The sequence below is a fragment of the Nipponia nippon genome, unplaced genomic scaffold (assembly GCF_047370975.1).
Source record: "Nipponia nippon isolate SJK-2023a ecotype South Korea unplaced genomic scaffold, ASM4737097v1 scaffold_5, whole genome shotgun sequence".
Taxonomy (NCBI): domain Eukaryota; kingdom Metazoa; phylum Chordata; class Aves; order Pelecaniformes; family Threskiornithidae; genus Nipponia; species Nipponia nippon.
In genome coordinates, this window is record NW_028262369.1 from 21,417,891 (window position 1) to 21,441,431 (window position 23,541).

The window sequence follows — 23,541 nt, forward strand, 5'->3', positions numbered from 1 at the left end:
TACACAACACAGACTTAGTTTGTTAATAAAATAAACTAGAAACAACATAATTTAGTTACATGTAGCCCTTGATCTGCCATCTTGAGCTCATTACCCTGACTTGGTCCTTCATTACAGCATGTGAATGACTTTCACAACAACAAGGTCTAAGGATCGAGGAGGTTTACTTTATTACTATAAATCAGTTTACGTTCTTGTACTTCACATATAAATATCTTGATGACAACAAAAAAGGCACATCTATGAAGACATCATGCACCTTGTCTGTGTCTATTTTTATTTTATTACAAGAACTATCACTCTTTCTCCACTAGAAATAAAAGCCTAGAACTGGTTGTATGACATATACCTCTCTGTATTGACAAAATACTCCAAACAGTTGATAAAAATTTACATTTCTACAAATTCTAAAAATGACGCTGCATATCTAAATGGCAAGTTCCACTTTGCCTGGGGCAAAAGGACAGTTTAAAAAGAAGGTGGTTTGACTGATCAGATCCAAGAAGTTCAAGCACCACTTAATAGTTTCATTGCAAAAACTTACTAATTTAAACCAGTAACTTTTTAGTTGACATTAACAGACTCTTCTTATGCACAAAGTACTGGCTGCTTCCTGTTTCTGCTAGTCTTCCATTACCATTCCAAAGAGGTGAATGTTCATATTTCAATGAAAATACAAAAAATTTTTCAAATACATATTTCTTTAAAAGTACTTGTCCCATAATACCTCTAGATTCCCATTTAAGCCCATTCCCTTCATTCCCCCCAAAAGCAAAATAATTTTCTTTAGTGTAACATCCTTCACTAGAGCTAAAATGGCAGGCTTATCAGCTTTGTCACTGCACTTACAGTTTTTGAAGAGATGGAGTTAAGGTCTTTTTAAAATAGGTAGATGAAGAAAAATGTATACTTTAAATGAATGAGGTAAAGTTTCATACATTCAGTGGTGTAAATAAATACCAGCAGAGTTGTATAGGAACATGAGTATAAGTTTAAGGGTTTTATTATCAAAGTTTTGTAAAACAATTTCAGAAACTGTACATCAACATGGCACAGACTGTAGCCTACTTTTGTCTTTTTACCTGCACAAAAGTAAAAGCTCTTGAACTTCTGTAACTAAGAAAACAGCTTGCCTAACTACTTTGCATATAACATGGAATCACTGTGTGCATAAGATTACTACTGCAGTGACAGTAAACACAAATTTATTAGTTTATACAACTTGAGATCAAGTAAAAAGTACATTATCAAGTAGACTTGCTTTTAAAAGCATACGAAGGTCAATTTTAAAATGCACTACCTTTTTGCAATGTGTTTAGCTCATTAACAAATAAAACGACCTGGATTATGAAAACTGCACAAATCAACCTTTAATCACTGGGCACTGATCAAGCAGAGGTTTTCACTTCCCAAGGCTCAAGAAGAAAAGTTAAGAACCATTACAACTCACCTGAGATGGATTTGAACTGACAGATTAAAAAAAGCCCTCAAAAAGGTTAGTGCATTTTAACTTTGTCAAAGCCAAACAAAACCCACCGGGAAAAACAAAACAGAACAAAACAACCCTAGCCACATGGCTTAAAAAAAAAAAGAAAAGAAAAAAACTATCTATATCAGAATGCTTATTTTCAGATGTACTGTCATTTTTTTTGTGTAGTCACGCTTAAGACCCTTAAGTAGATCCACCATATGTTGTAGGACTTTAGAACATTTAGGATGTTTCTGCCACAATCAACATGCAGTCAGTGCATTCCCTATACTGCTCTATTACTGCAATGAATCAAATTCTAGAAACACTATCATAAGTGAGCTGATTTACTAAAGGAGATCATACAACAAACAGTCCATGCCTGCTGTAGATGCATGCAGCTTTTTACTGTTGCTTGAAGCATCACCAAGTTAGTAAAAATCGCTTGGCTACGCAATCCCTTTCGGCCGTAACAAGAATGGTTACCTTTCTATAAAGCTTTTGATGTGAGTTAGTATCAGATTTACAAACCATGTATAGCTTAGAGCTGTATACATCTAGATTTAGGATTAACAAGTACAGCATAAAAGAATCACACAGGAATGACACTGATGCACGTCTGCAGCTGTGTTCACTGCAAAGGCAAAATTCAGTCACTCATATCCATGTCCTCTTCATGATGATCATCCCCATTTACTTTGGATTCCCTTGCTGAATCTCCACTTCCTTTATCGGCAGCAGACTCCTTTACTTTAGGGGAGGAAGAATCTGCCATTTTCTTTTCTTCCTTTTTCTCCTTCTCGCTGTCATATCCTTGTTCTTCTTCATCATAATCCCTTGTGACCTGCTTTGCCAAGATAAAAAAAAAAGTAAAACTTGCTTTCAAAGCCCCTGTTTGTTTAAGGTTAATACTACAGTACAGGCAGTGAAGTTAAACAGGTTTTTAAACATACTTTCACATCTTTATCACTCTCGGATTTTCGTTCTCGATCCTTCTCTTTGTCTTTGCTTTTTTTTTTCTTGCTTGTTGACCGCTCCCTCTCATCTCTACTTCTCTCCTTGTCTTTATCCTTCTTTTTTTCCTTTTTATGTCTACAATGAGAAAGTATGTAGAAGAATGAAAACCACAATCACACCACTCCATAACTAGAACACAGACCATGTCCAGACTGTTACCCATAGTTCATTACAAATCTAAAGGGAGAAATAGCAGGGTACAACTAAGATACACCATTCACTTTCAGAAAATAACCAAACATCCTGATTTTTTAGCTCTGGATCAAACACAGCTACCACAAAACGAAGTCTAAGGAACGCTGTGTTAAGAACAGCAACACTACAGCGTTTTATGAAGGAGCACCTCAAGTTCCCCATTTAGGGAGACAGGATCACAAAATGCCCAGGCCCACCCAAAAGTCACTTGAGTCCTATTGTACAGAGCCAAACAGGCCAGGAACTCTGGGCATCTCCTACTCCTCACCCCTGGAATACCTCGCGTTTGGAGTTCTTGGGCACTAACAGAGAAGCTCTATGCTTGAAGCCGATTAAATTATGATAAAAGCAGCAGCAGGCAGCAGAGATCCACTCTCTCTCTCAAGAAGTCAACCTATGGGCTAGGTTTAAGGAACAAGCCAAGCACACACCATCTTCAAAGTAACCCCACTGTGACCTTTGCTATAGCGCACATCTTGGGAATTTTCCACCTGGGCACCCTTCTTTTTTTCAGCCAAGAGGCTTACTGACCTTCTTGGAGATGGGGACCGGGACATTTTCCTTTTAGGAGACCTGGGTTTTTTAGGTGACCGTGTTCCACTCCTGCTTCTTCTACGTCGTCTTTCTCTGCAGGAAAGAGATCAAAGCTTTTTTTTTTTTTTTTAAGCTACAAATACATCTCTGCCTCCAAAATCAGCACTGCTCAAAAGGTAGTAAATACGTATAACTCAAAATGGATATTTACTATTAGCAGTACTGCAAAGCCCACACAGTTGCCGATCAGCAGAGTAAGGTGTTTCCTGTTCTACCTCCACCTTCGTAACAAATTGTTAGCTTATGCCATATTAGGGATACCGACACTTTTTGCAAATAGAAACAAAGCAGTTTGTTCTTGTTAATATTGCAAGTTAATTTTGAAAGTTTTTTGAAAAAAGAATGGCACACATTTTGCATGTATGTATTCCATAAATCAGGAAAGAGTTTAACAGTGACCTCAAAGCATCATACTCTCTTTGATACAGAGAAAGTAGAAACTATTCTAAGCCCAAACAATACCTCCAGAAAATTACAGTATCAGGGAAAAAAATAAAGCATCTTATAGACATAGGTAGAGAGAATATGTGTGCGTTTGTGCATATACCCAATATATCCACAAAAGAATCATCATCCTGTTACATACAAGAATGTTCTTTCTATTAAAGTAGATAAAGCATTAAAGCATGCTGGAAATAGAGACCAAGGAAAGCCTTCATGTTACTGTACCTGCTTGTGCTTCTTGATCGTCTAGTTGTGCTGTAGCTTTTGGGGGGAGTTTTAGAACGTTTCTTTTCTTTCTCTTCCTTCTTTTTATCCCTTTTTAGTAAAATACAGATTTTAAGTCATTTTCAAACTACTCAAGTAGCTTCCACTACTTTTGCTACGTAGGAAAATGAATGAAGACATAACAACTACATTGGATAGCATATACTGTTTAGTATTTCTGGGTCCAGTCACATTATATTAATGGAAACAAAGATTACAATTATCTACCGCAAAATAAAAGAACAGCTCTTTTATAGCTTCTGTGTACAAACAGCACAAAATCTGGAAGTCTAGATGCTCACATTTCCCGCTTTCCAAAGACAGCTACTGAGTGACTCAGCTAATGCCTCCTGCATCTGTTGACTTTTAGGAAAAGCATGTTACATGTTTTTATGTAACTAAATGTGCATGTGTATAGGGCAAGTGTAATATAATTCTATAAGATGTTACAAGAGACTGTGACTTTAAAAAGAGTCACTAATTCATTTTGCCCTAGGTTTTTTGTTTGTTTGTGGGTTTTGATTTTTTTTTTATTAAGCACCAAAATCTAGTAATTTAATTTCTAGCAAATAAAACAGATTTACTGAAGTAATTACCTGGTTTTGGATGTGCTCCTAGACCTTCTGCTCCTCTCTCTGGAATGAGATCTTCTTCGCCTTGGACTTTTAGATCGCCTCCTGCTTCTTGATTTTGAATGGGACCTTCTCCTTGATCTGCTTCTTGACCGTCTACCAGTAACACATTGTACATGGGAGTTAAAGATATGAAATTTTGATATACAGAATCACGATGATATAGAAAACAGAAAAAAGAAAAATATCGAAAACAGCAGAGGAATCGCATTGAGTCGGCCAAGGAAGTGGAAAAAGGAAGTGCACAAATGCTAAATATCAAAGAACAAGGATGCTTCAATCAGCTCTCTTATTACTCTCCTTGTAAGAAAATATCAGTCCTATTGTAGAGGAAAACGGCAAGTCATGTTGAAACGTGAAGAAATTTTTAGAACACTAAACCAAATACAAGCCAATTACTGAATATGCAAATAGCAAAAAAGTACAAATGGGAAGGCCATAGTTAAAATGGCTTTGCACAGACCACTGGCATGCACTGTCCAATTGGCACTGACAAGCCAAAAGCGTAAATGAGCCATATGTCTTTCTGTTTGGGTAGAACAATATTAAGATCTCTAGTCAGGATACCTGAACTGACCTGATCGCCAAGTAAACCATAACCTAGAAAACGCTGGAAAAACTTTGTCCCAGATACTTCCATGAAGCTGAATTTGCTGCACGTATTAGAAACAAACAGCCCAACAGGTAAACATTTCTGTACATAAATAACAATGCTCAGAAGCCTCCTACTACTTGGTTTTAAGACAACTTATAATTACCACATGAGCACACTAGAAAGAGATTGAAGAACCAACAGAGGTTTAAGAAACTATTGTAAAATGGACAGCCTACAATGGCTTAGGTATTCATAGTAGTGAGGGTTGTGTAAAACTAAGGCTCTCTGCTAAGGTGCTTCTTTGATACAAGAAACAATTTATTGTTAAATAAAATCAGAGTCCAAACACTGCTAGGACTAGGTGTCCTGAAGTTCTTTCTGCAGTAGTTTAGGTATTTTTGAGGTGGTTTTTGCTATCATCTCTCTCCCACCCTTTGTACAAAAACAGAGGCAGGCCTCCATCTCACATTTCAGTCTAGCCAAATCACAGCCTCAGCTTTCTTCAGACCGTTTGCATTGCTCCATGAGTGAAGTGTCACTTCCAAGAAGTATTTTTGAAGGAATTGTTTCAGCTATGTGTGGGTTTGGGTTTTTTTGGTTGGTTGGTTGGGGTTTTTGTGGGGTTTTTGTTTGTTTGGTTGGTTTTGGTTTGTTTTTTTTTTTTTAAAGCAAATAAGCTCACTACCTGTGTCTAGATGAAGAAGGTGTCCTCCTCCTCCTTGAGCGTGACCTTGACCTTGAATGCCTTCGTTTTTCATCTTTTTTGTCTGGAGTTAAAAGGAAAAGCATAGTAAAAAACCCCAATGTTATTTTAGTATTCAAAAAGATTTTATAAAGGAGAGGAAGTTGAGCTTCAGACTACATATATAAAGAAGACAAAGAAAACCTAAGGAATATTTTGACATTTGAAATTAAGGCTTATCTATCCTTTTCCTCAAAAGATGACACAAAGAATGAACACATGACAAAGACATGTATGTGACATAAAAATAACAAAGTTTTATGCAAAATTGAAGAAGTCAAAATTCAGAAAATGTTTAATTAAAGTCAGTTAAAAGATGATAGCTGCAGGGCAATGGAAAGCCTTATTAAATTCTCAGAATCTCTGCCATTTTGTGAAGGGCTAAAGAATCTCTCAAATTATTGTTTCGAATTTCCCACAAAAAGCCTCAAGCAAAACAATCAGCACGTTTTTCTGGAATAATAAAAGAACAGGAGCTCTGTTCTTTCCTGAAAATGATCAAGAGGCTGCAAAACTATATTTTCAGTGTTCCAAGTTACTGATTTGGTGGATCTGATATTTGTGGATGAACTACTGCATCTTGTTCTAAAATAACATCTACTGAAAAAAGCTAAAAAACCCCCAGTTATTTACAAATTTCCACAGATTAGGAAATAAAAGAAAGGAAATTATCCCCAAGAACAAACATCACTAGGATGTCAAGTGGTTAAGCCACTTGCTGTTACCAATGAAGTCTCAGAGACGGAAGTATGAACTTCAATCAGGGGAAGTTCAAGCATTTTGCAATCTTCAAATCGAGTGAATTTGGGGAAAAAAAAAACCAAACAGATTATTAATTCCCAGCATAATTCTGCAGGACACATGCAGCATTTACACTGTAGGACAATTAAAAACCTGTCAACTACAAATTAAGTCACTGCAGAACACGAAAGCATTAAGCCAATATTTTGCAGACCATTAGCTTTTATCTTATACTACATCAAAACTCCATCTTGAATTGAATGAGGTATTCTACGATTTAAAATTACCTGGCTCTATAGCAGCAGAAATTAATGACTGTGCTTCCCGTACTCTTTTCATAGCTTCTTCTATTTCTTTACTGGAGGTATCTGATTTCAGACTTGGCGAAACAAGACCTGCAGCTACATGGTTCAACCTGGTAAATAAAAAAGAATTTTAGAAATTCAGTATTGATGAATCCAAGAAATACATGCCTCCGTTGTCAGCTTGCAGCCTATTCAAACTGACTGATCTAAGTGAAATCAGAATCTGCCTGTGTTTTGTCACCATTCAGGTAACAGAGTAGTCAGTATAAGATACGATATCTGTGCTGAAAACAGTGGCACAAGATACTAGCATTTAGAATTCCAGTCAACTATAAATAGCACGAAAGTTTGTATTGTCTTGCACAGATATGTTTCTAATGCCACTTTTCAGAACATTTTTGTACAACGTAATTTCAATTCTCATCGCCTGAAAGAGCAACTCCACAGGAAACATTGTATTACACAGTAGAGAATCAGTTTCCATTTTTATAAGCCATACTGAGAAGGCTACAAACAGTGATGAAATTTAAAGTTCAGAAAATGTGTTCTACAAAGCGGCTTTGAAGCCAACCAGGTATACCCAATATACCTGACTGATATTTATCTAATGTAATAGTTATCTTGGGTAACTATTTTGTTCAATCAGGTATGTGTTCCCTGCTTCCAGAAATGTAAATTTAAAATAGAGAATAATATAATATAATAGAGAATAATATTAAAAACAAAGATAGATCACATACATAACTTTATCCCCTGGTACAGATCAGATGGCTCTGACAATTTAAAAACACTGCAACAGCCAAACAGGGTTAGAAGTCGTCTATTTAGCTAATACAGCAGCAGGGCAAGCACACATTGATATGCTTTCCCAAAGTTAAGAGTTGAAAGAATTCTCACCAAAGCTTCCTGTAATTTGCAGTTCAAGCGCTGAGACAGATGTGGTTGCTTTGCATTTAGTACACTTTTCATCTACTATTTTAATAGCTTTTTTTCAATGGCATATGCTTTCATCATCCTATTGCAATGTTATGAATAGCATAATGGCACACTAATACATTAAGTACTACAATCCTTCCCTACTTGCTGTCCCCATGCCATACTATTTTGAACAAAATTATCCTTTTTCTAAATACTGAAATAAAAATTAGCAAATACTTGTGCTTAGTTATTTGTACCCTTTTTCTACCAAGTAATAAGACAAGCTGTCTTTTGTTACCTTCTGACAGCTGTAACATACATAGACTCTTTTATTATTGTTTTTTACAACAGTTGCTGGTCTTGGCTTATATCCTTGCAGGATATAAGGTGCTAGCTGCACCTTTACATTACAGACACAGAAGTGACAAAAATTACATATGAAAAACTAAATTTCTCTCTAGCAAAATGAAATCCCAGAGATTAACTGGTGTTATTCTGTAGATGCAAGGCTGAATAATCCTCATTTCTTCCCCCTCTTCCCTCTACCACAGAGAAGAGAGTCTACACAAGATCCCCAAGACACTAGTTTTCTCCAACCTTAATTAGATCCAGCAGGACAAAGACTGGATACTGCATCACAACAGATATTCCCAAGATCAAGTGTACTGCAATACAAATATTTGTAAACACTGATGCTTACTTTGGATCCACTGTGCTCATAAGTTTTAGTAGTTGATCTGCTGCAAGAGACTGAGAAGAAAAAGTTAAAACCATGCTGGAAGATGTGCATGCTTAAGAAGATTATCTTCCTTGAATGTACCCTCAGCAGTGGCTAAAACAAAACGTCTCTACAGGTGAGAAAACCAAAACAAACCGCACCCCAAACAAGTTACAGACAAAAAGGCATATTGTTCTGTTTTATAACTTGTGGATGGTGGTGAGGGTATGAACATCACATCTCAGTGGTGCTTAGGTACTTTTTTTTTTCCACAGCGGCCAAACATAGGCCCTTTCCTGGACAGAATCAAAACACTAAAATAAAAATACACTTCTGGTATTTACAGGTTATTTCTCTGTTACTTCAAGAGAACAGAGACCTCATTAGAGAACTGTGTTGCCTGTCCATGGGAAGTCCTCAATGTCAATTTATGAACAATAAGCAAAAGCTTCTTTACTCTAAAAATTCCACAAAAAAATATATTTTACAGCTCTCAGGAAAATCCAAGTATTATTACAATTGGTCACTTCCTGTACCAGCGGTGTATTAACAACAAAATGTTTAGTCCCCACTAATTTTCTTTATACAGAGGCAGCCATGTGCTGATCCCAGTTTGTTACAATCAGCTGGCTTAATGGACAAAGGAAACAATCCTTCATTGTACCAAATTTATATTTTTCTAACATGCATTTAGAATGCTTATGTTTTTCATTCGTTGTTTCATTGCCACCATTATTTGTTTGTTATTACACACGGCATGCATAAAGAGAATGATAAATGATCGATTTCTTAGCAATGCATTAAATTTTTACTATTTTTTGTACCTGTAAAACACGGTCTCTGCACAGTATTTGGTTCTTATCCCTTAAATATTAACTCAGTATTATACTCACTATTACTTAGTACTTAGAGTCTTTTTTTATTCAGTTTTAAAAAGACTACAGTCTAACAAAGTCTCTTCAGTATTTACACCTACAAAATTAAAAAGTCAAACTTTTTTTTTTTTTTTACTCTAAGTACAAGACAGGTTCATAGCTTGATAACAACAGGTTTGAAATATTTCATTACTAGTCCCAAATTATTTTTTAGGTCCTTCTGGCATTAAATTTGATACTCCTACAAATACTATTTATTCCAAACAAGTGCTCACAAAAATCAACCACTGGATTTTTCAGACAGTGGCTGTTAAACTGATATAAATGAAAATTACTCTTAAAACAGAAAAGAAGGTAGCAAAAGAAAAGTGTTCATATATAAACCTGCTATGCCAAGAAACAAAGACTGCATTCCATAACAATTCTAAGAAGTTTAAAGAACCAGCAGCCTGTGCAGACTACATTGAGTCAAGCCTTTAATAAAAAGTAATATTTTGTAACACTTCTTCAAACCTAAGTATAGTATTTCCAGATCTTCAGCTTGTTATTTAACATACTGGTGAGCACTAAGAGCATCATGTATGCTAGTCAAACTACACATGTGCTAGGGACAATAAAGAAAATTTTAGAATGTGTGACATACCTGAGAGTTTAAGTTTGCTCCAGGAAGCCCAAGAGCAGCTAGGGCAGGATCAAGAGCGGGAGCTCCTAAAGCAGCTAAAGGAACAGCACCAATCTGTAACAAAGGCAGCAATTAGACAAAGCCATATTCAATTGATAAAAAGCTGTTAAGATCAAGATTCCCAAGCATTAGACATGTGGAAACTTGAACTGGGTTTTACTTAGGCTTCTAGCTACAGGAAACATTATACTAAGGCCAGTGAGAGTATTTCAGTTTTCCTTATTCAGGTATTCCAAAGCTTAGTATATGAAATTTTTTTTTCCTATGAATATTCTAAAATGAAATTCTGTTTCCTCTGCATCCCAACAGGTAGGGGGAAAAAAAAAAAAGTAAAAAAAATAAAGCATTCCACTACATTCAAGAAATAGTTTTAAATTAAATTATTTTCCAGTATTAAAATGAAAATTCATTGTAAGTTTCAGAGCCAACTACCGCATATCTAAATCAATTTAGGATCGAAATTAACGTGTTTTATGTTAAAAGACAATATAACATTATTACATCTCTGTGAATTTCTCAAATTTGGTTAAAGCAGGCAAATGGGTTGAAAAGCTACTGGAAGAATAAGTAGGGTGATGGCATAGGTCTGAATTCCTTAAATTAATCTAGAAGCCTCGTTTTTTGGCCATTTGAAGCAAGACGATCAGAACATACACTGAAACAAAACACAGACTGTGCTAAAAATCATGTGATCTTATGTTAATCAAACACCGTGCTGTTGCTATGAGGTCTCTCTCTCCCTTCCTTCCTTCTCACTGCCTCCTTCCTGACGCTCCGGCACTTGAGACTCATTTGTCAACCAATTCAACACACTGAGCCGTCAGAGAACTTATTTTTGTGCTGTCTGCATCAAGCTAACACAATAGTTCACAGAAGGATCAGATGTTCCAGAGCCAGCATAAAAGCAGCAGCAAGAGCATGTAGTCAAGAGCAAGGGAGCAGAACCTTCCACTTTTTGACAACGAGTTTTTCAGTTAGCTGATCTCTTGGAACTGTATAGGCTTCTCCCTGCAGTCTCAAAAGAAAAAGCCACATTCCCACACACTGATTTTGTGAATATAAACTACAGCTCTAATTGTTTTTACTGAGTTAGATGTCCAACTCCCAGTAACAGTCAAAAGGAGCTACACAACAAGCTTTCAAGATGTGTTTGAAAAAAAATGACCATCCACCACACTTTTCCATAAAATGAATGTGTTAAATTCTACCATTAAGTGGATTGGGAGTAGGCTGGGATTCAGAGTCACAGAACCAAAATTAAGGTGGTTCACCAACCATTTTCAGGAATTAATATACATAGTTTTTGCTGAAAGAAATCTTTAAGACGGTATTTGTTTCTTCCATCCCTTTCCTTGAGTTTCAAGTTAAACTTTAGACTTTTCCCTGTATGTATGGTTAAAGACCTTCTGAACAACTTAATGGCAAGTATATCTTACATGCAATCAGAAATCATAACAGAAGCTACACAAAGAAGAGCTAAAGCACAAGCTGCAGAAGTAGATTTGGGAACTGCAGAATTAATGAAGCTTTATTCTTATTAACTTGCCTCTTTTACTTTGAGTCTCTGTACTCTAATAAGAGATGTGCTCTGACTGAAACTCCTCCCACAGTGTATTATTCTTACTGCTCACCTTCCACACGAATTTTTGTGTATTTAGATAACGAGCAAATACAGGCTACAATTTTTTCCCCTCAGAGTATTAATGGAAGGTATCTCCACAGCATGTCAACTCCTTGAACTTCACAACTTGAAAATCTATGAGATCTCTACTGCTTGTCAAATATGTCCGTAAGCGTACAATGGATAGGAGAGGGATGAGAGAGAGATATAAACACAGAGCCCCTGAGATACCAGAAGCATCATATTAAGGAAATACAAGTATCCCATCTAGCAACTTATCACCGTTTTGCCACAGTTCATATCAGATAGCTGTAACAATCCATCAAGGTATACAAACTAAAACACTCCAGGAAGCAGCATTAGCTTATCAGCCTTTGTCCTGAAAACATCAACAGAAAGTAAGTTAGAACCTAACAGAATACATCTAATCGTTTCCCTTGACTTCAGTCTGACTGGAAAGCCTACCTGAGAAAGTGGGTTGGGAGTAGGCAGGAGTCCACCTCCAGGCAGCAGACCTGCCACAGCATTAGCTGGTGCCAAGAGAGACAAAGCCTTAGTCTCATCAGGAATAACTCCTGCAGAGAAATAGCCTTGCATTAGAATGCATTCCATTTCAAAGGCAGAAAATACACAAATACACCCAGAAAATGTCTCCCTGATACACCACCTGAGTTTGTTGAAAGTACTTATGTTGGCTAAAATACAAAGCTTGATGTCTATTAATATTTATCATTAATTTTTTTGTCAGAATGAAACTTCAATGTGTGAAAATTTGACTGTTCCTTTTTCTCTACAAATGGTTAAGTTTCTAGAGCAAAAAAATAGCACAATACACACTACTTTTTTGTTAACACTGCCAAGATTTCATCACCTGTACTCGATTTTTAAGTCATGAACCAAACGTAAGCAAGCACAGTCGGTTCTCCAGGGGTGTGCTCTCAACTTTCAAAAGCTGTTTTATGAACAACGACTCGTGTCGGCTGCTTCACTATAAAGCACACAGAAAAATCAAGATACACAAGACAAAAAAAGTTTGATTTAGGGGTTAATAATATGGTACAGTTCACTATGTTTTCTTTTACACCTACCATATAAATTTTGTAAAACTTAAGAGAAGGTATGGAAATATTTTTTGTTGAATCAAGCGTAGGGCTTTTGCTGACTTGTCAAATGAAAATGAAAGTCTCTGCAGATCTTCAAATACACGCTGTGTATGTGTGTCTGTGGGTGAATGGGTGCATACATACAGTATATTGTGGCACATTCCTTACCTGTGCAGTAAAATGCATTTGTTCCAATATGTGCCATGCTTATTGTACCAAGAATGCTGCTACATACTGCCATTTCAGAAGAAACTTCTGGCCCAAAATCTTGCAGCCAACTAAGACAAGTGTCTTATTTTACTGCCTGCTCTGCACATATAATTTTAAGGGTCCTACTATGAAACAAGTAATTATGTAGGTATTTTTATTCTATCCAACAGCAAAAGCCCTATACAGATGGATTAATTTGTTAATGTGCCCAAGCCCCCAAAATGAGAGTTCAATAAAACAATTTTACTATATATTTGCAAATACCAGTAGTGTTTCTGTAATACATATTAAGAAACTGCATCTCATCATAAAACATACAATATGTACAGGGCACTTAAGAGAAACTGGATAAGCTGCAGAAGAAAACTGTTGGGTGGTATTTTCAGCAGGGCCTGGTATATAGTTCAGGCTGAACCAGGGAAAAGAACTGTAAAACACAACAACAAAAAAGAAAAACCACTGTTAAATAAAGGTAATGGTTCCTTCCACCTATACTGAGAAGTGCCGATAATATAAACAAATGTATAATACACAGCACTGTTATCTTGCTTGTGTCATTGAGCTGTCATCAATTTAGATACCAAAAGTTATGGAGGGAGAGGGGGGAAAAAGGTCATTTAGATAAAGGGCATTAATGCATAAATATATTAACATACCTACAGAGAGATTATGGGGTAATTTTGCATGCAAAATTATGTCTCAGAGGATATTTATAAATTATATCTAAACATTTCAAATTAGTGCAACTACAACATTTCTGGCATCTAAATACAAATCCTCAGACTTATCTTGAGACACCTCATAGAAGATCTGCATCCATTAAAAAAATCATGCATCTGATCCTCTAATTGTTTTTTAAAAAAGTATTTAAGAAATAAATAAACTACAATTTTAAAAAAAGCAATGAGGCCCCTCACCAGTTAATTTTCATGCTTCAAGAGTTTTTTTTACTGCTGCTTTGTTAGAACCATGAAATACTGCATGAATGTGTAGAAATGAAAGAAAAAGAAACAGACAAAAGAAACAAACATTAACCAAAGAACCTAAATACCCCCCCCAGCCATCTTTAATCTTAGAGCTCCTTCCAAATCTAGGAATATCACAGTGAAAATTACAAATACTAAACCTTACCGTAGACTTTGTGTATAGTTCTATAACACAAAGCAACAGCCAACACCAAAATGTCTGTGTATGCTAAAACTGGAGTGCGCTTGTGATATAGGGGATAATTATTGCACTAAACAGATAATAAACATTTACTTTAGTGACAGGCAATATTAATACAATATTATCACAACAGAAAATAAAAGATAAAAGGGCCCAGTTCAGCACAGTAGTTAAGCATATGCCTGGCTTTAAGCACATGAGCAATTTCAGTATGGTTTTAAGAATCTTGCTGTATCGTGCTTAAACAGCTTGTTGAATTGGGACCCTGGCAGTATGCATTTGCAGGGAAAACTATACTCCAGTACAGGGACAAAAGCATATCATTACAAAACCAGGGGGCATAACTTTATTGGCTGAACATATCTCTTGTGATACGCCACATCATTATGCCAAAACCATCAACATTCTGAACTGCTAGAACACCACAAGGAACAGCCCATGAGGAACTCCTTGATTTAAACAGGCCCATTAAAATATTCTACTTTATTAATTTTATTTTCTTTACACAATCTGAACCAAAACTAGTGGGCAGATTTCTCTATGTGCCAGATTTATCCACCATCAAGCACAATGGACAAAGTCAGACTGACAAAGAGAAAAATGTTTTTATCCTTACTGGAAAAGTTAAACACTAACATTCTTCACCATGGGCCTTGGAGAATATTTCAGTACTAACTCAGATGGACTGTTGCTATATCATGCTTTAACACAAAGACGAAAACAAGATGCCTTTCAACTATACTATTATACCTAAACTAGTGAAAGCAGAAGCAGTAACTCAATGGCAATTTCAGAATGCGTTCTGTACTCTCAAAAAGCAGCACATCTCAATCAAAGGTCATGCTGCAGATTCCTACATTCCAGAAACCAAGTTTTCATATCTTTTAAGTTTAAGGAATACAGAGATAAGACAGCTCCCCAGGCCTCAAAAGACAGCCTACACATTACAATGTCTTGATTATAAGTCTGAACCCAGGCTGTGTACCAAATTTATTACTGTAGTATGACTTAATCTGCAGAGGTTTTATTTAATTCAAGCGATCTGGGAAAATTCATTATTTCAGAAGTAAATCAAGAAACAGTACAATGGAAATCAATTACTTCTAAAGCAAGTCTAGAAGAGTTTAATAAGACTTCTGTAAGAAGAGGTGTCTTCTCAGCACTTTGTTTTTAAGGTAAGTTCCAAAAACCCTGCTCATTGCCTTTCAAATTACTGTAACACCCTAAAATGTAAAAATAAAAAGAAGAAGAGAAAATGTAGTTAACAAGTGGTTACACCAGGAAAACACTTGGGGACTTGAGTGCTTGCTGGCCTTTAGTTAATGTCTAGAATCCCCTGTAGCTGCAGAGGACCCACTGTTTTTCAGTCATCTGGAAGGGCTTTGCATTTGCCTTCTCCACTACAAAAATCACACACACAAATAACAGAGAGAAGAGTTTATTATTTAGTGAAATTCTATAAAATATATCAAGGATGAACAAGAAAACTTGGAATAAAAAACTAGAACCAGTGCCCATTTGGCACCTCTTGGAAGATCTCACTTTCAAATTAAACCATAATTATTCAAACCCTTGGTATACTGGACTTCACAATGAGAGTGAGTGCCTTTTCAGGGAAGTTCCCAACTAAATGCAGTGGCAGCATATCTCAAAGAAATGTTAATCTACTCTCCCATGCACTCTCAGGGAGGGAGAAACCATTCTCATGAAGAGATTTACACCTATATGAAAGTGGCAGACACTTAATTATTAAGGCAAAATTTCATTAAAATGTTGACCTGTTTGCATAAGTCTGTTTAGGAAAATGTCTCATGGAGAGTGATAAAGAGCAAAATTTGCAAATAATTCTGCCTAAAACGTTAATATTCTAAACTTAAAGACACACAAAACCAGTAAGAGGTAAACTTTCCACTTTCAGTCAGTGTCACTAGATTAAAAAAATTCTTTAATCCATGGGCCAATGGCAATATACCAAGGGTTTCAAAATGTTAATATCTTATATATTTGACATTTTACTAATATTCATTTTTGTGAACTATACTGGAATAAAATGCCATCATACGGTGGCTTCATAGGCCATTAAACAATTCACAAACCTTCTGCATATGGTACGACTATCAACGCTCTGTCAACGAATACAGTGTTTGTCAGATGCTGGGCCACAACTGCCGAGTCAGGATCATGGAACTTTACAAAACAGACACGCGATGAAACAGGCAAAGGAGAATCACTGAAAAAGAAAGAAATAAATTACTTGGATGGAAGCAAGTCTGACAGTATGAAACTGTTATCTCCCCATTTCACCAAACTAGGAAGTCATAAAGGACTTCTCTACGCAAGAACACGATTTCAGGTTTTGTATCAAACATCATTTTGCATGACCACAGATACAAAATTACACAGAATGAAGCCAATTCACCGTAAAATTGCAGGAATAGTTTTATTACCTCATTTACAGCCGGACTTTAATTCTACTATGCACAATATATCTATGACCAGTCACCCAAATGTAAATTAGTTTTCATGACCTGTCTGTGAGAAGGGAAGGAGATGAAGAAAAACTTTGCTCAAGAAAGATAAAAAAGTTACCTACTACGTATACTGCGTAAGTTAACAAAACCAGTAGTTTTACACTCTCTGCTTCAGGCCCCAAATTAGTTATTAAGGTAAATTATGAAACGAAGTGGGTAATGATTAAGAGACCACTATGATTTTACTTATCAACACAATTTCATAAAAGCTTCTAGACCAAACTTCATCATGCTTCTTCTCACACATACAGAAACTGCCAAGTTCATTCTGATGGGATGTACACTGCTAAACATGTCTATCATTCAGTCGTAACAGAATTAAACACAAAGAAATTCAAGAAGCTCAGGTAGGCAACACTACAGTTGAAATCTCACTAATAGGTGAAAAGTTCCTAAACAACCGATCAGTAAACACAGACCTCTTTACAAGATAGGTCTGTACCTACTCCACAGCTCAAAATGGGCATCTGTCAGCAGAGCTGCGTAAAAAATCCCAGACATGGAAAATCCAAAAGAGAATACAGAACTGTTGAGTCACTTGAAAAAAAAAAAAACAGAAATATCTACTTCCTAAAACAACAGGAAAGAATTGTAGGCCATACAACTGTGTCCCCTTCCCTGAAACAAAACAAAACCCTCCAAAACCAGAGGCAGAATCAACCCGGTAAAGGTCCAGAATGGGTTTTGAAAGTCCATATATCCTGAAAATGGTGCAGATTTTACTTTAATCAGACATATAAACTAAAGACAGCAAGAAAAAATGGTATGCAGACACAACTGTGCAGCAGATGAGTTAAAAGCTGCCTCCAGAAGGCACAGGGCAGGTACGGAAAGTAATAGCAAGTCCTAAAACCCTAGTTCCTAAACAAGGCCAGGGTACATGTGCTGTTCAGTTCTGCCCTCAAGTACCAGAGGTACAAATTAGCCTAAAGAGGTAGCTCTGAAAAATATTCATTAATTCTTCATGACAAAGATCTGCCTCTACCTCTACTAACCAGATTCCCCAAAACAGGTATAAGACTAGCTCTTCAAAATGCATCCCACTGCCAAAACAATTTTATCTGCGTTGAAGAACATTGATCAAGTCTTCAAGCACTGAAAGCGCAGAGAGTTGTCAGAATTCAGAAGAACGGAGAATGACTTTGACATCAACAAGAAAGACATCCAAGATCTATTTTTGTTACTGCAAATGCCAAAAACTATCTAACCTTCACCACCAATGAGCATAATCTCAGCCCAACATGCAAGTTATGCAAATTCAAGAACTGCCCTAAACGTCTATTAGATCACACTTCAGTACACTTTAAATTTAACCTGATGTTAAAAACTAGATTGGAGCCAGCGCACTGCAGCTTTTAAAATATTAAAATTAGAAACATCTACTTCAGCCACCACCTTGCAGATTTAATAAACTGGAAAGTAACATTGTAGCGATAAGCTGCACAGAGATAGAAAAATTGAAACTATTAGCTCTTTTGTATCTATGAATACACAGTAGCTTGCCAAAATGGTGCCTTTTCTTAACCCATGTGCATAAAACCATCAAAGAAGCATTAGCAGTGTTTAACAAAATGACAGTAGTAAAATTTTAAAGAAAAGTAAATCAAGGAGTTATGGCACACCTGAATGGTATACTAATCTAAGTTCTAAAAAAAAAAAAAAAAGAAACAATTTATTACATAAATGCAGTACAGTATTTTCAAACATTCCTAAAATGTCTGTGATAACATGGGAACATGAAACAGAGTAGATACTGTTTACATACATGAGTACCACTAGGTACTAAATGGTACAGCTAGCTGAATCTACAAAACCAACTGAAAACATATAAGGCTATGCTTATGCAACCTGACATTTAATATAAATCAGTGTATTTCTTTTTGCAAAATGTATTTCCAGTCACTCTAAAATCCAAGCTGTGGCTGAGCAAAATTCATCAAGAACAGAATGTTCTCAACAGTTACCAAAAAAAGGCCATCATTATTCTAATTCACCAGAGATCGAAAAAATTAGTAATTCTCTCTCAGACATCATGCCAATGAATGCTGAGACACACGACAATTTACTGTGGTTGGTGTCTGAACAATGTACCCATTCTGAAGTACAGTAGATTCTGAAATACAGCAGATAAACAAGAAAACCCAACCTTCATATCGTAACCTCTAACTACTCACTCCACCAAAGTTCCCTCATATTGCAACCAACATACTAAATCTGATCTTTTTAAGGGATATTTCTGCCACTTACATAAACATTATTACTGATGTAAAATCAGGCTAGAATCAGGCTAGAGTGAATAGATGGACCATGCAAGAGATGTTCTTCAACATTACCATGTTCATTGGGTGGGAAGAAACAAGAGTTTTTTTTTAAAAAAAAAAACAACCAAAACTAAAAAAAAAACCCTACTCAATACCCCAAAAAAAGAACCAATGCATGTGCTTCACTTTGAAGCAGAAGCTGTCATCCTTTTCTCAGCAGACCAGTGGCAATTACAAGGTGTTTCGATAGAGTCCTTGTATAGCTTTCATCGGTGGTTATTACAGATGGCAAGAGATTTTGCCAATTACTACGCCATCCAACATACGAAATTATTATTAAGTATGCTCCTAATTTTATCAAGCTTCAACTCTGTAGACTGTATATTCCATCAGATGTGCTTTTTTTCTTGGTAAAATTCTCTGTCCACAAAAATTTGACTGGATCATTCTTATCTAAAGAGCAAGACCAGAGAACACATTGGTTTCTCTATCAAACACCACTGGCATAAGACCCTTTATGTCCAAGTTTCAGAGCAGAAACTTAAGTTTTGATGGAAAGGCAGTTTTCATATGCTAAACAGAATATGCTGAAATCAGCTTATATATATATATATATGTATACACACACACCCCCCTTTGGGGGGGAAAAAAAAAAAAGAAGAGGAAAAGGAAAAAAAAAAAAAGCACTCTCAAATCCATTTCCTCCCCTTTTCAGTTTTGCCTATCATGGAGGATGAAGCTATATGGAATACAATAAAGATAAGAACCAGGCAATGGAGTTGGGGAAAAGCAGAAGGAGGGAAGAAAGGGCTTGGGCAGGAAAAATGGAAGAAGTCACAGAGCTGGTTGTGGATTAAAGATGTAATATGAAGCTGAGGTATACATAAAACATGCAATAGGTGATTAAATAAACTGGGATAAGGAGATGGATGAGGGGAAAGAAAGATAAACAGAAAAGTAGAGAAGCTCAGGAAGTTATATCTGGTCTGGAAGGCTGGGAGAATAAGGAACTTCTACAGAGGACAGCAGAATCAGAGTAACCAAGAGAAAGACCAAATAAGGAGGTAGAGCAGTGGAAATGGGACTTAGAAATACTATATGGAAGAAAGTATCCCAGTATAATCTAGGACATAAAGAGATTTAGATTATGGAGAGAATTTATGGATTATAATTTATGTCCTGCACCCCCCCAAAAATGTATGAATACCATGGGCAGGGAAAAGTCAAGACCTGAAGTTTAAAGGAGAAGGAATGGAGAAGGCTTTAGAAGAAACAGATGAAAGAACCTGCCACTATTAGAAAATACACCCCTCTTTGGTGTGAAATGACATCAGAGACTCTAAAGCATCCCGAGATCAGACCCCTGAGCACCCCAGCAGAGACCTGCAGTGGGTCTAGAGGTGCCAGAGCCCTTGGCATCTCTGTATGGACAGCAACATAAAGGAAATGACATAAAACCTCCTTAAAATAGTAAGGTTAAAAATTAACCCCAGTCCAAAAAATTGCCTGGTCTAGTATCAACTGCGCAACCTTTTTATATAGAGTTTTCAAAAATGCTTTTTTCCATTCCAGAATGAAAATATATGATAATGTTCACTTCAACACCTATTCAATATTTTCCTACATCTTCTGCACAAGGCCTATTTAGTTACGCTATGTTTCCTGTTCCATATTAATTTCTTCAGTAGCTTTTCTATAGTTATAACTTTTTTATAAATACTAAGAAATCTTCACAATATCCCTACAAGATGAAAAAATATTATCCTCCTCTTTTTCATTTAGGGCACTGAAATAGAGAAGAAATTGAGGCCAAATGTTTTAAGTAACTTCCGGTCATCCAACTCGAGATATCTGGCACCTGGCTTACTGGAGCCATTTGCATCTTGTTGCCTTTTCTCCCTCGGTGCACAGCCTTCATCAACACACCTGTGAAGGCAGCCAACTCGGTATTTTTCTATACCAAAAAATGACCCAGCTGAAGTGACAAGAACACCAGTGCCAGAACAAAGGAGGTAGAAGTCAGCAATCAAATGCAGGAGCCCAGCCTTTTTGCAGAAACAAACTTACACCAGGATACAAACCAGTAAGTTTGCCCTAAAGACTGGTATCTACTAGTATCTAAGTAGTATCAAACATTACAGACACAAGGGTACAACACAAATCTCCCTGAAGCCATCTCTTCTCTTCCCACAGCCCAGCTCTACAACGTATCCATCACAGACTTCTCTCCAGCGCACAACCCCAAGATAGATCCAAGGCTTGTACCAAGTAGGGTCCTGTGGGGCCAGTATTTCACTACACATTTCTGTAAAGGAGCCAAATTAAGATTGTATAGACAGTCTGGGGTACAGTAAAAGGAGAGTTGCTGGGCTGGGCTTTGGATTTTGGGATTTCTTTGTAGAGCACTTCATGCTGATACCAGAAAAGTAATCTTTTAACAGATTAGTTAATACATATCTAAAATTACAAAGTTTCAGAAACAGAGTTCACCACTGATAATCTTCCTTAAAAACTGGGCAAAATATTAAAATACAGAGCAGTACACCAAATAACCGCATCTGTTTAAAGGTGAGTTACTTTGCTGCCTGCCAAACATTAATGGTTCTGCCATTTACATATAGTTATCCCAGCTATTAACAATGCAACTCTCATGTCTGGAACTGTCCGTCAATTTCAGTTACATACACATTCCACTTCCTTCTATGCTTCAGTTTCCAACATGAAACTGCCAAAATGCAACCCAAAGTAAGAAACTGCAAGAACACCAGAAATACTGCTTCTGAAATTGCATATATAACCAGCTGGCAGGATGGGGGAATTTTCCTGTTTTTGTGCTAGCAGGGATTGAAGCCTGAATGACGGAAAAAAAGAACGCTTTGTGACAGCGTTTTTTTCCTAAAATAAAAAATCCAAATAGTCTTGTATATTAAAAATAATTGACTGTGTTCTTGTTTGATTTTTCTCCAGTCAAAGCACCCTCATTCTTCATGGCAAAAAGAAACATTTTTACTTACATAATACACAGGCAAAAGATGAACATATAATATGACATTAGGTTATGTAAAACAAATGAAATTGACGTGGCCAAAAATCAGTGTTATCACCTAACTACGATAATAAACGTGTGTTATTTGTATATTAGTGATTACCTGCCCATTTCGCACAGAATTCTCTGCAAGGAATGCATATTTATATAAAAATTTTAGTTTTACGGCCAACTGTCCATAAACTGCTTACAGTTCTGGAGGTTTGCTAGACAGCAGAGGTTAGCTAGACAGCCCGGGAACAAACAGCTCCTAGGCAAAAATGCGCATTTGACGGGAGGAATCTCGCGTGGAGCTGCATGCCGTAAATTACTGCCTTTTCCCCACACATGTGCGTGACGTAATTATATGAATAATTACAAGTGTAATAAGCACGTAAACTCTTACAGCAGCTCTATCCGAGAAGAAAGACGGCTGCAGAGGCACAGAAAGCAGCTCGCTCGGACTCGACTCGCTGAGATTCCCCGCCGGTGCTGACCGACGTGGGCTAGCGGGGATCTCGCCGCCTCACGATCGGGCGAGCTCCTCAGCGAGTCGGCGCCGAGCCGGAGGCGGGGGCAGCCCGAGGCCGGGCCGTCTCGCCGCGGCGGGAGCCCGCCGCCGGCCGCCATGGAGGCAGGAGGCGGGCCGCTGGCCTGCGCTGGGGGAGGGGAGGGGAAGGCGGAGGCGGCGGCCGGGCCGCGGAGAGGCGGAGGAAGGGGCCCTCTCCTCGCGGGGGAGGGGAGCGGAGGGGAGGGGAGCGGAGAGGGCCGCCACTCACTCGGGGGGGAAGAGGCGCAGCTCCTCGATCTTTCCGAGGAAGCCGAAGAGCGTCCGCATCTGCTCGGAGCTGGCGCTGGGGGAGACGTTGGTGACCTGGATCACGTCGGTGCCGCTGCTTGAAGCCATTGCGCTGCCGCCCGCTCCGGTGCTACAAACACATCGGGGAGAGGAAGAGCGCGTTAGGCCCGAGCAGCTCCTCGCTGCAGCTCCTCCCTGCGCCTCCTGCCGCCTCCGGCCCGGCCCGGCCCAGCCGCCGCCGCGCACAAACCGCCGCCCGCCTCACCAGCCTGCCCGGGCCGCAGTATCCCACAATCCCCCGCCGCCGCCCCCCGCGCAGGCGCGCTGCGCGCAGCGCGCGGCCCCACGCAGGCTCACAGCCCGGGGCCCGCGCCCAGCCGCCGCGCCTGCGCATGCGCGTGTCCCCGGCCTCTCCCGGGAACGCGCGGGGACGGCGCGTGCGCAGCCAGCCCGCCCCCCCCCCCACCGCGAGGAGGGAAGGGGCACGGCTCCGCCTCCCTCACGCGTGCCGCCCGCGCCGCGCATGCGCAGGGCGGGGGCGGCGGGAGGCGGCTGCGGGCGCTGCCGTGGTTCCCCGGCCGCTCGGCTCGGGGGCCGGGGCGCTCTGGTGCTAACGGGGAGCGTTGCGCCCCAG

General features: G+C 38.3%; 1 protein-coding gene across 10 annotated transcripts; it reads right to left on the reverse strand.

The window, feature by feature from the left end:
- Positions 1 to 985: 985 nt before the first annotated feature.
- On the reverse strand, positions 986 to 23,300 carry SRSF11 (serine and arginine rich splicing factor 11). Of its 10 annotated transcripts, XM_087734791.1 has the most exons (15): positions 16,388 to 16,403; positions 14,042 to 14,101; positions 13,443 to 13,551; positions 12,683 to 12,799; positions 12,277 to 12,386; positions 12,094 to 12,190; positions 10,152 to 10,244; positions 8,616 to 8,665; positions 6,980 to 7,107; positions 5,895 to 5,976; positions 4,579 to 4,710; positions 3,944 to 4,033; positions 3,212 to 3,307; positions 2,422 to 2,560; positions 986 to 2,315 (listed from the first exon to the last, which is right to left on the reverse strand). In XM_087734791.1, the coding sequence occupies exons 6-15, from the start codon at positions 12,109 to 12,111 to the stop codon at positions 2,118 to 2,120; spliced, it is 1,026 nt and encodes a 341-aa protein (XP_087590917.1). In that variant the 5' UTR covers positions 12,112 to 12,190; positions 12,277 to 12,386; positions 12,683 to 12,799; positions 13,443 to 13,551; positions 14,042 to 14,101; positions 16,388 to 16,403; the 3' UTR covers positions 986 to 2,117. The 10 variants fall into 10 exon arrangements, with proteins under 10 accessions (XP_087590917.1, XP_087590916.1, XP_087590914.1 ...); XM_087734790.1 differs by lacking the exon at positions 14,042 to 14,101 and having other exon boundaries at positions 16,388 to 16,521; XM_087734788.1 differs by lacking the exons at positions 12,094 to 12,190; positions 12,683 to 12,799; positions 13,443 to 13,551; positions 14,042 to 14,101 and adding exons at positions 22,888 to 23,037; positions 23,173 to 23,300 and having other exon boundaries at positions 16,388 to 16,521.
- Between the last annotated feature and the right edge of the window lie 241 nt (positions 23,301 to 23,541).